Source organism: Tinamus guttatus, unplaced genomic scaffold (assembly GCF_059628265.1).
Source record: "Tinamus guttatus ecotype Peru unplaced genomic scaffold, ASM5962826v1 Tinamus_guttatus_pri_ptg000047l, whole genome shotgun sequence".
In the NCBI taxonomy this organism is placed as follows: domain Eukaryota; kingdom Metazoa; phylum Chordata; class Aves; order Tinamiformes; family Tinamidae; genus Tinamus; species Tinamus guttatus.
The window spans coordinates 929922-942272 of NW_028288581.1; the positions used below are offsets into that span (position 1 = coordinate 929922).

The 12351-nt window shown below is 35.7% G+C and overlaps 1 protein-coding gene across 1 annotated transcript in view; it reads left to right on the forward strand.

The window, feature by feature from the left end:
- The window catches only part of MYO16 (myosin XVI), a 250981-nt gene that overhangs the window by 93338 nt on the left and 145292 nt on the right, over positions 1-12351 (forward strand). Inside the window, exons 10-12 of the mRNA XM_010216802.2 lie at positions 2828-2938; positions 4760-4825; positions 8184-8311. Coding sequence (XP_010215104.2) covers positions 2828-2938; positions 4760-4825; positions 8184-8311 — 305 coding nt within the window. The remainder of the gene's footprint in view (positions 1-2827; positions 2939-4759; positions 4826-8183; positions 8312-12351) is intronic.

Here is a 12351-nt window from a genome sequence, read left to right on the forward strand (position 1 = left end):
CACAGCATAGCTGCATACTGAGAGAAACCCCAAACCCTTTGCTGTTGTTATTTTGTAGGCTTTGAAAACAAAGAAATTTGTTCTATTTCTTGAGTCTTTGTCTCTTCATCTCAAACTTCTTCAAGTAATTTTAAAGAGAATCTGAAGTCAAGCTGAAGTGTGTTGATGAAGTGTGGGGAAGCATTGGTGCTTAATCTTTTAGTGAAATTTGAATATAAGAAATCAGGTTAAAATTTTCAGGAAACATGTGGGTGGTGGCGAAGTGGGAGTCTTCACTTCATCTATTCAGGTTGTACGTTCTATAGATCTCCCAGTTGTTTGTTTGTTTTTTTCTGGCTTACTACTTCTCTTGTCCAACAGCTCCTGCAGGTGGAATGCAGATTTGATGTCTGCCTTTCCTCTCTTCATGGCTGAGTGGAAAAATGTTGAAAAAGATATTCCTGCTGCTGCATGCACCTGAGGCTTGCAAATGCCAGTTTAGCAGTCAACACCTCTTGACTGTTGGTGGAGCTGATAAAAAAGGGAGACAGCTTTCTATGAGGACTTTGTCTCTTTGCTCATCTACTTATTTTAAACACTGTGGTTTTTTTAATGGAATTTATTTTTCTTGAGAGATCTGTTAGGAAGTTATTAAAGTCTAGAGCAAATTTTTCCAGTCTCTGTAACATTCTGAGTGTGGTAGATTTTTGAAGCCTCTAATTTTAGTAATATAAGGGGTAGGGCTACTTACAATTAAAAAAAAAAAAAAAAAAGGCAATAGTAGCTATATTATGCTTTAAGTGGACAAAAGAGTAGAGATGTGTCCCTTACAGCCAAAAGGCACTGCAAGGGCTGTGGAACTGCAGGATCAGGGAGCTAACAGCCTCTGCTACATATGCCTTTTTCTTCTGCAAGAAGCTTCATGCTTCGTACGATTTACTTCTTAGAGTTACTTTTGCTCTACTTGGCAGTTTCTTCAGAGTGATTGATCTGGCATCTGTTCTGCACGGAGCTAAGATTTGACAGACTATTTGTATTTGTCTCTGACTATTTGTATTTGTCTCTTTGTAGATGAAAGAGGATTTCCAGGTTTTTAGCTTTGGTTGCACCATTCCAACACATGAATGGGAACAAGAGTGGTGATATATTTAAATAGAAAAAAAAAGATAAAAGAAAAAAAAAAGATAAAAGAAAAAAAAGTTTTATCTCACAAAGGCTAGTGGTTTTGTGGTTGGAATATTTGCTGTGGGTTGCTTATTTTTTTTTCCTAGAGGCAAAAATACTTCTAGTAAGGATACCATCTGTTTTATGTCTGTCTCTTGATACTAATATTAATACTCCTATTTTTTAGAAGCAAAATATTAATAGGACCAAAGCTGTATGCATTAGAGAATATATAAAATCATATATATCATATAATCATATATAATCATCATATATAATCATAAAATCATATAATATCACATCAGCTTGTTTACTAGTACAAGCTCCCAGGTGTTTGCTCATGGTTGCCTAACCTAGCATGGGAATTAGTGTCTGTATGTTTCAAGAAACTTGGAACAATGAGCCAAAGTGACAATGTCAGTCTTGTTTCATTGTGATGAAAGACAAAATAACTCAGCAGTATCACAGAGGGCAGCACTGACAAATTTAGGAAGAGAACCCAGAATGTTGTGTTCTCCAAATCAGGCTGTGAAGCCATGAAAACTATGTGGAAGTTCAGTAGGTCAGAATCAGGTGCCTAGTATTTTGCATCTCTATGCATAGTTCTGGTCTGCCCCTTGCCAGAAGCAACCTCTTGCTCCCTCAGAAATCTCCCCAGGATTCTTTCTGCTTCCATCCCTGCTCTCTGGGAAGGAGCACTATCTGCCTTTGTCCCAGACATTTCTTCTCCTTATCCAGAACAACAGAGCAAACATTTCTTCTTAGTTGTCTATCTCCAAAGTAGACCCCACAGAGTACTTTTGCAGTAAAATTCAAATCGTTCTACTATCACATGAGAATTTGCTATTTCTAAGTGTTCTGCTGATGTGCAAAAATACTTTCCTTTGGGCTGGTATGAAAAAAGAAAGTTTTAAGTGTGCATCACAATTTATAACCCCACTGCTTGGCATGTGGCTCTTTTTATTTTGTCTTTAATCACATTTCTCTTATCACTGACTCTTTTTACTTCTGTATCCAAATTTGTCTTTTGGTAATTATTTTTATTTCCTTAGAATTTACTTTGTCTTGCAGGGGTTATATTGTTCCTCCTCCATCTGAAAAAATACTCATTTCATTCACCAGTTTTGGCTACAGTAGGTGCTTCTGAATCCCTTCTGGTCTCCTTGGCAACATGATTACTCCTGTTTATTAGCTTGCGTTTATCCTGCAGAAAAAAGTCTATTAGAATTTTTAATTCTCTGCGATGAAGAGTAATATGAGAGCTTTGTTCAATATTTGTCAATAAGTAGTTTACAAGTACATTAGCTTTTATAGTCTTGATTTCTACTGCCATAAACAGTTAATGAAGAGAGCAGGAGAATTGCACTTGAGCTGGGAATCTTTATGGATTCGGAGATGGTAAATGGCACTCAAGTTCGAGTCTGTGTTCTTAAAAGCCCATCAGACTCATTCAGTTTTACACCTTAGCATTGATGATGGTGTTTGATGTGCTTCTATTGCTTAAGATTAATGATGTGAGGTTGTCTGGGAGGAGTGACAGCTTCCTGGTTTTCCAGTGCATTTTTCATAAATTTCCAGAAATTCTAGTGACCTAATCTAATATTTGAGGTTAGAACATTACAATACAGGGATGGTCATTGGTTGTGAAGTTATTTCATTTCTCTGTGTAATTTTTCTTTTCCAGATTAAGTTGATGCCTCCAGCCCCTAATGACGACTTGGCTTCTTTGAGTGAGCTAACAGACAGCAGCCTGCTTTACGAGATTCAGAAGCGTTTCAATAATAATCAGATATATGTGAGTTGTTTCGAAACTGGCACTGCAGTGTTGTTCTTCACCTGTCAACGTCAGCTTTCACAAAAGAACAAATGAGAGAATAGGAAGAATACAATTACTGTCATAATTATTGGACACTTACCTGGCCCGTACCCATGACTGGCATTTAAATGGCACATGACATATGAATAACATTTCTCAAGCTTATTTAGGAATATCAGATTTAGTAATCAGATATAAAATAATGGAATAATGCTTCAAAAAGGTTTGGAACAAAACAGCGTATATGTTTTTTTCTTTCACAGAGAAAATCTATTGATAAAACGGCATGGGCTCAAGTAACCTTTTCTATCAAACTACCAAAAGATTCCTCCATTATAGAATATTGTTAGCTTATTTTTAATTGAGCATGTGATTACTAGAAATTGAAAATAAGGAATTTAAGAATTTAGGAATTAAATATCAGCAGATTTGTTTTCTCGTTGTCATTTCCTATCTTCCACACAAATCATTCTCTCTGTACTGAAATGTTAGTCATTTAGATACCAAATGAAATAAGTCTGAGGAGACTTCTCTACAGCACATTTTTCTGCTTTTGACAAATTAAAAACAGGAAGCATTTAGGTAGATATAGATAGCTTCTGCATAAAAATATTCACATGAAAATTTTGGCATCCTTGTTCATAATCCCTTTTTCTGGTTGTTGAACCTGCAAATGTGAAAAAATGCCAATCTGTTTTAAATGTATGAGTTGGTTGCAGTGTTCAGACTAAAGGAATACAGAAAGTTACACATTTGAGTGATTTGGTTTACAGTCTGAGAAGGAAAGTTGGACTCAGTTCCAAATAGAAATCCCCCTTAGCACTGTGCACTTCCTGGTCTGTGCTTCATGAAGCTTAAGGAAGTTTAGCCCTTTGGAAAATGCAAAACTGAGATCAACTTGGGTGAGAAAGAAAAAATGTGTTACACCACTTCAGAGTAAAAAAGTACATGCATTATAGAAGGCAATATTCACCACCTCCCAAACACAAAATATTTCATTCTGAGAATGGGCTGTTCACATGCTAGATTGCTGTCTTTTTCAAGGATAGAGGCCAGGAATTTTTCCATTCTAAGAAAGAATAAATTTGTGATATAGCAGCAGGGGTGTGCAGCAGGTAAAGGGCTGGGGAGGAGAGAAGTCTGGTGTCAAGGGTGAACTACACTTTTGTATTTAAGTGTGTCATTCATTTACTATGAAATAGTAAAACATTGGCAGCTTTGGAATCAGTAAATTTTTTACTGATTTTAATATAGCCAGTATGTTTTTGTGTATGTATGTGTGTTCATATACACATAAACAAATACAGAAATATTTGTAAATGTACCAATTCCTTTGGCTTATTCCACAGGAAACGCATTTTAATGTAGCAATTCAGCATAAGCAATTTCAGCATTGCTACCTTCTATCGTCTATCCCTTAATAAATTTATTGAGGAGCTTATGTATGTGGTAAGGATGTCACATTTTTATAAATTAACAAATGGTGAATTACAAATTAACTTTCACATAATCTAACAATAATATATGCAGTGCCGTTCTTCTATGCATAATTCTGTATTATGAAGAACTCTATTTTGTTACAAAAAGAATAATTAATGCTATCTGAATTGTAAATTTGGATCTTCATTTTAAGTTAGGAATTCAAAAAGCCCTGAATTCTCAAATTATACTCGATATGTTGATAGCTAGATTTAAGTTGCTTTTACCAAAACTCTTTTCTGAAGAAAACCATTTACCCCTTTAAGGAATTAATTTATTACTTAAGAAAGCAGTTATATCTTTTTTTTTTTTTTTTCCCAGACCTACATTGGTGATATCCTGCTACTTGTGAACCCGTTTAAAGAACTTCCTATTTATTCTACCATGGTAAGCATTGCCTGTTCAATGTTACAGCATGGACCTTTTCTAGTGGTTTCATATTTGTGGTTTTTTTTTTAGTGTTTTCATATTTGCAATGCCAAAACCCCCAAGTTAACATACATGCCTGTTTTTATGTTGAGAGTTTAGCATCTCAGTTTAATGTTTCAGCAGAAGGAGTATGGATTTCTTCTAAAATACTGGTATTTTTGCTCCCCGTGTCTTAGCAGGCACCTTCCTACTTTTTTTTTTTTTTTTTTTTTTTTTGGAGTAGTAGCACTTTAAAAATATTTCCTGCTCTATAGATCTTGCCCTTGGTGGCTTCTGCCAATGCCAAACTTCAATCTTGCAAGAAGACACAAGTGCATTTCACGTACTGCTTATCTGAGGTCATGGTTCCTTCCCCCTCTCCTCCCTCCCTCCCTAAATGTAATTGAGGGAGTTACAAGACGGTAACTTACAGAAAGGCTCAAACTTGGTGTCTGTGCTCGACCAAGCTGTTGGGTCAGGCACCGCAGAGGCAGCGGATCAAGAGCGCTCAGCAGGAGCTTAGCTGTGCCCTGGGCCAGTGGTAGCGACTGCTGGGTCTGCTAAGGGCAGACGTGTGAGATGAAGACCAGTTCTTTACCAAGAGCTTCATCTTTTCAGTACCTATGCACTGGCATGAAATTAAGTGGTCTTGGTAGTGGTCTGTGGGAATAATGTAAATTCAGATTGTCTGCTCTCTGCCTCATCCTCACTCATCTGCTTCATAGACAGAGTATTAACAACTTGATTTTTCTTAATCTTTGCACTGATATCAGGTCCCCTATTTTGGTCAGCAGTGCAAATATATTTATTGAGTTTACAGATAGTATAAATAGTTTAAAAATATGGTTAGAAAGCTGTGGCTCTTTGCTATGTCATATGGCTTTGGGTGCAATACTACTAAATAGGAAATAATAGGAAATAAAAAATAATTGGGAAATAAATGATATGACCTTTGATGGCACTAACTGCAGATTCCAATTTGGGATTCCAAATCTGGATTGTAGAAATGGAAATCATCCATCAGGTTTTGGGTAATGATAGTTTTCCTGCCACTGTGTATTTTGGGTTAGATTTACAATGAGTTTGTGCACCGATATAGAACTGTATAGAAGAAGAATTTAGGTGGTAGGCTTAAATATTAAAATGTTTCCTGAATGTTTGCTGCATCTTCTCTTGATCTGTCCATGATAGGCCTGTTTCAGCCAATTATAGTAGGAGACTCTTAATGTCCTGCGACCCTGTTTTGGGTCATCTGTGATGGCCATTGCCTTCAGGCTGTCATTATTTCTGCGTAGTATTGTGCATTAGATAGGTATTTCCCAGCCGATCAAAACACAGTTGTAAAATAGCTTTGTTTTCTCTGCTGTTGGTTGCATAAAAGCTCAAATATATGCCAACAGCTTTGTTGGTATTATATCACGGTCTATAGATATTAGATGATCTGCGAATGAAAGTAATAAAAACTGATGATGTAAATTCCTCTGTAGACACTGACATGCTGCATGATATGGCTCATTTGGTAGTGTTATTCTTTCAGGTATGTGGTTTGTTAGCTATCAAAGACTGTGAAGATATATTGGGTTTGACATTGTCTTTAAATTCAGGGTGAAGCAATGAAATCATTCGATCGTGTAACGTGTTCAATAGCAGCAACATTTTATATTTGCTTTTTTTTTTTAAATCACTTTACATTCTTATTGGCAATCTTTAATGTTTTATATTGCATTGACCTCCAACACTTACTTCCAATAGACTTCTAATGACTAAAATAAATCATTTTATGAGCAGTTTTTCATTCTAAGATGGCATAAAGAATCATGCTAATGAACACTGATATGCATTGCTTCATCTGGTGCGATTGCAAGATGATAACATTAATGCATTTTCACTCTGAAGTACACTGCAGCTAATAGGAAGTTGCAGATATCATTTTGGAGGTACCGTTGTAGCTACTTTGTAGAAACAGCTTGTATTACAGACGTCGTCCTTTGTTACATATGTTTAGTCCTTATTTGTGATTAGGACAGGGCAGAAATAATTTGTTTAAATTTACCCACTAAAAAATTTGCAACATTACGCAGTGAGAATAAATAAGTTCTTTCGTGCTTGTGTTATGCTGAAATGATTCCATGAGAATTGATACGAATGTATTCTCTTTTAATCTTGTTTAGTCTTGGTTTTGTAGGTGGTCCAAGATTAAAGAGTTTAGTATCTAAATGAATAATACAGGCACGGGAACAGGTGATAAAAAGGCAGAGGTCAATGAGATGGCAGTAAATACTCCATGGCTTTCACTACTGTGGGGGAACAGCTCTACTTGGCAGGGAAATTAAATGAAAGGAAAAATGAAATGAAACTGGGACTCCCTTTTCAACAAGGTAGGAAAGTGGGTTTTTAGACAGGAGCAAGTAAAAACCTGGAAAGGCTATTAGAGAAAGTGGTTAAAGCTAATCATGAAAAGGAGGGAAAAGAGTTGTTCATCTGTTGTCAACTATTTTAGTGTCCCAAACAGCCTCCACCTGCCACTCCGGAAAGCTGTGGATTTCTGTGGGACCTGTTTTAATTTTCCCATTCCGTGAGGAAATCTTAAAAAGCGAAATAACAAGACATGTAAAATTCTTTAAGAATATTTGTAAAATTGTCGGTGCTTCTGCTCACAACTTCATCTAACTCAAATTCTGCATTTTATTTATTCAAAGCATTTATTTTGAAAGAGCTAATTTGTAGATATTAACAGACTATCTAATTTTCCTAAAATCCGTATGTTATTAGTTCAAAGACTGTCAGGATATTCTCAGAAAAATTGTGGCTTCAGAGACAGATAACTGCTTTTATCCATACTTAAGCATACTTAAGTATATGTTGCCACCTGTATATATGGCAGAAATTATTCCGTATTATACAGAGAACATAATGTGAAAGACTCGTGAAAGACTGCTCTGCCATATAATAGCTTAAGTAACTTAAAGCTTAAGCCTGTTGATCTCTATTTTATTTTTTCGTAGTGTGGTCATATTTTACAAGTCAAATAGGTATTCAGGACATTGGATAGCTATATGCTTGACCTGTAAGTAAAGTAACTTATTAGTTTTCTTTTATTTAATCCACAAACCAGTATTATTGAATTCTCTGGTGGAATTAGAACTTCTATGTTTCCAGCTATGTTTTCACTAAGTTAAACTCTTCACAGATAGTTTAAGGACACCATTCTTATACACACAGATGTTTTCTTCATCATGCTTAGAGAGCTTTACAAGATACCGCGAATTTGGACACAAAACACAACTGGTTTGAAATGTATTGATCATTGTGTGATTAATTTTCAACACTTTTTCAGGTCACCCAACTTTATTTAAGCAACACTGGAAAACTGTGTTCCTCGCTTCCCCCGCATATATTTTCCTGTGCTGAAAGAGCTTTCCACATGCTATTCCAGGAGCAGCGTCCTCAGTGTTTTATCCTCAGGTGAGAATCTCTCTTTTATTAACTAATGTATGACTCTTGTCTTTCAGTTGTTTTCCCCAGAACTCAGCAGTTCCCTTTCTTTTTTTTTCTTTTTTTTTTTTCTGACTGATTTTCTATGTACTGATCTCTGTCTGTTATGTTAGAGCAAAATGGAACTGAAAAAGGTTTAATTACATCTCAAGTTCATAAATTTTCTTGAGGAATTGGCAATCCACCTAGTAGTATTTAATTGGAAAGAAAGAGTTAATGAAAAAGAATTCCAGGTGCCTGTGTGTTTGCTTATATAATATGGAACAGGATTAGAATTACAATTTAATGAAAATGGAAAGTCCTTGACTAAGTCAAAAGCCTCTGAGTTGTGGCATTGAGACTGCAGCTGCCGCTCTGCCTTGTATGCTGTGTAACCTTGAACTTTTGTTATTCAGTTTTCTATCCTTAAAATGCAGTTAAACGGCTCAATTCCTTGTGTTGTTGTGATGACAAATATAATTCATGGTAAAGGTGTTAGAAATCTGCAGTGAAGCAGAATTTCATCCAACTGTGCCAATTTAACTTCCAAATCTTTGGGGATTTTTTGATCCCCCCAAATCTAGTCATCTGCTGCCCTCCCTTTTCTTTCTCTGTCTACCTGGCAGCAGAGTCTGGTGAATTTGATGTAGTTCGAGGAAAGGAAACTTGTTGCTTAGTCATATTGGTATCACTACTGTTGTTGATAATGGCTAAAAGATTAACTTTGATGAACTCCATAAGTTTGATGAACTACATAAGAGAAGGCAAAAAAAAAAAAAAAGAGAAAAAAAATGAATTTGCTTTGGCCAGGATTAAAGTCATCATCCATTTGAGAAAACTTGTAACTGCTCTGGATCCATCTCTTATTATAGATTCCTTATATGCTGTGAAAAGGGAGAGAATATGATAGTCAAATAAACAAAAACCGTTAAACTGTTGTAGAGTTATGAGAGTTAAAGTGAACACATAAGTACAATCATATGTATACCTTCTTATTGCATTCTTTTCATGTAGATACAGAATCTTTTGACCATTTGAAGTTCTGTAAATGAAGTCTTCAAATATATCTGAATATTGTAATTAGTTTTCATAGTCTGTAATTGCTTATGTACAGAACTGACTGTTAGTTGAAGCCAAGTGTTACCATTTCCATAACCTAACCAGAATGGAGATGTTACTTAATTATCTGGTGAGAAGTGACATTTAAAAGGAGGTGCAAGCAATATAAGGAAATCATTACTGTATGCTCAGATTTTTTCTTCGTAAATATTATGTCTCTTTTAACTGAAATAGTTAATTAGAAAAAGTAAGAAAATTCCTTATGTAGCATATTCAATGTTTTCTTCAAAGTAGGAGTTTTCTCTTGTTTTTCTTTTGGAACATAGACATAACAATGATTAATATCTTTGAGAGGTTTCCTTTAAGTGCAAAAGGAGATGAAACAGAAAATTTATTCACACTTGAAAAAAAAAGGCTAACTGCTAAATTTATGATTGTATGGTAATACACATTGAGTAGTCTATTTGGTAAAGTAGTAAATGGGTTTGATACTAGAGAATGTATGCTGGTGATAATTTTATATCAGGATGGCAAACCGCATGTTAGAAAACATATACTTTATCCCTGCCCAGCCCACTGGAGCTTATTATAAAGCAGTGAGTGGATGGCGGATGTGATAGGAGGGTGTCCTGCTGATGGCATTAGCATTTGGCCAGGCATTTCTGTATCACATCAAGGCAATCCACAGATTTAGAGTCCTGAAGTATCCTTTGCCTGGATTTTAATTAGATCTAAAGGTTAATATGAAAATGGGAGCTGAATGGCATGAATCTGGTAATTTTAAATAGGGGATAAGCATAGCTGCAACTTAACAGCATCACAGGTCTAATGGTTATGTGTGTAAAATTCAAGTTTGCATTTCCTTTGACTGATTGATATTCTCATTATTAGCCCATTGGTAGCATGTGAATAATAAACGTCTGAAAAGTAAATCTGATAAAGGTGAGAAAACCTGATAAAGGAAATCTGCATTGCTTCCTGGGCCAAAAAAAAAAAAAAAGAGTATTCATGACTCTTGATGTATTCCTCTACCCCCTTGCCTCTATCACCTCAGTATGTGTTTATGTGAATATGTGTATATGTGCAGATGAACTTCTGTGTGTGGTCAAAATGGATTTCTGAATTCTCCATATTTGAGATGTAAAATAACATTATTTTTTAGCAGGACAAGGTGGCTCTGCCACTGTATGGAATGGTTCATTGTCTGTTTTTGCTCTAAAAAGTAATGTGGAGCAAGGCACACCTTCTGGCTCTAAAGCATAGCATCCAGTTAGTTTTTCTTTAATTTTTTCATTTGGACGGGGCTTGTTGAAAACTTTGCAAGTTCTTAGTTTCCATTGCTATCAGATTAGATAAACTTTTCTGCTGCAATTCTGAAGCTCAAAAACATACCAGCAAACTCCTGTGCTTTACATTGCTTTTCTCCAGTCTCTCTTATCAAGCCTGCCCCTTCTTTCCTGAATCAGAAATTCTGAATGTGTTTGGCCTATTGCCTGCAATTTTAAAAAATATCTCCAGCTGTAAAGCTGAATTGTGAATACATTTGCATGCATATACATAAAATGCACCTAAAAACAGATTGTAAAAATAAAACAATACATTTCCTTGGAATCACTGGAGGAATGAAGCTGAGGAAGCATACATTAATGCCCCCTAGCTAGAAAGGCCATTTCACAGAAGAGTTCAGAAGGACGCAGCCTGTGAAGGAACAAGTGGAAAGGTCAAGTTGCTTAGTGATGCCATAGATCCATGAGAACTTTACTCTGAAATAGCCTGGCATTATTGCCGGTTAGAGTGTTCCTGTCCTTCTCCTACTCTTGGTTGCTCTTTTCCTCATTTCCACACTATCTGTTGTGTCAACACAAACATTGGGGTGGTGACATGGATTGGGGAACTGAATCGGTTCCCAAAACAAGTTCACATGGAGGTGAAATGATTTTCCAAAGCTGGAACAAGAAGGTTTTCTGGTTTTGGTGGTGATTTTAACTTCAACTAAAGCAGCTCCTGGTATCCCCATACTCAGGTCACCCAGGGAATTTTTGCTACTACTGTAAGATCGAAGCAGTGGCCTGAGTCTTTGTCCAAGTCAGAGCTCTTAACAGTGAGCAGCATCAATATGTCCTCATGTAGTAGAATAGCTACACTGAATCAGAAAGGTGCTATTTTTTGTTTGTTTGTTTTTATTAGTAGCTAATTGAGTGGAAATAGATCATCCCTGTGTGTATGCGCTAATTCCAACATGGAGTTCTCTTAATGCCTTCATTTTGGCAAAGAAGCATTCTTTAAGTTGGCTACCAAGAGTACAAACATGTACTCTTTTTGTACTCTCAACATCCTCATTAGTAAGTGAAAGATGATGCAATTATAGAATAACGTTTCATACCCCTAATCTCTCTGTAAGTCTACTTTACTTTTAAGTATATATAATAAAACTTTATAGTATAAGTATATATTTTGTTTATAAAAGTAATTATGCTTAGCTTTATTACAATAGTGCTAGTATACTCTGCGAAAAGGCTACTCATTTGGTGTACATGCATGCTATGGAACAGTAAAGCTTAGCATCCTACCACTAATATTTTACTTTTCATGTGCAGTCCTTAAAACATATCTAATTAACTATTAATTGCCACAGATGAACCAAGTGATGACAGTATATATATCTCATTCTAATTCTTATTCTAAAAACAGCAAGCTGTAAAGAAATTATGAAAATGTATCTTATGAAGCCACATACTGTCTTTTCAAAAAGACTGGAGATCATATCAGAAAATGTACCTGTATTCTTTTTAATACTATCATCTTCATCAAGCATGCCAACTGCTTAATTTGTGGAGATGATGTTTATTTTTCTGCTTTCTCTCTACCAAAGCTTAATTACAAGAAGAAACTTCCCATGAATTTAGTGGCCATTACTAATGATTCATGAATTACTCTTCATTGGACACATACTGTTGCTAATGAATTCTGCA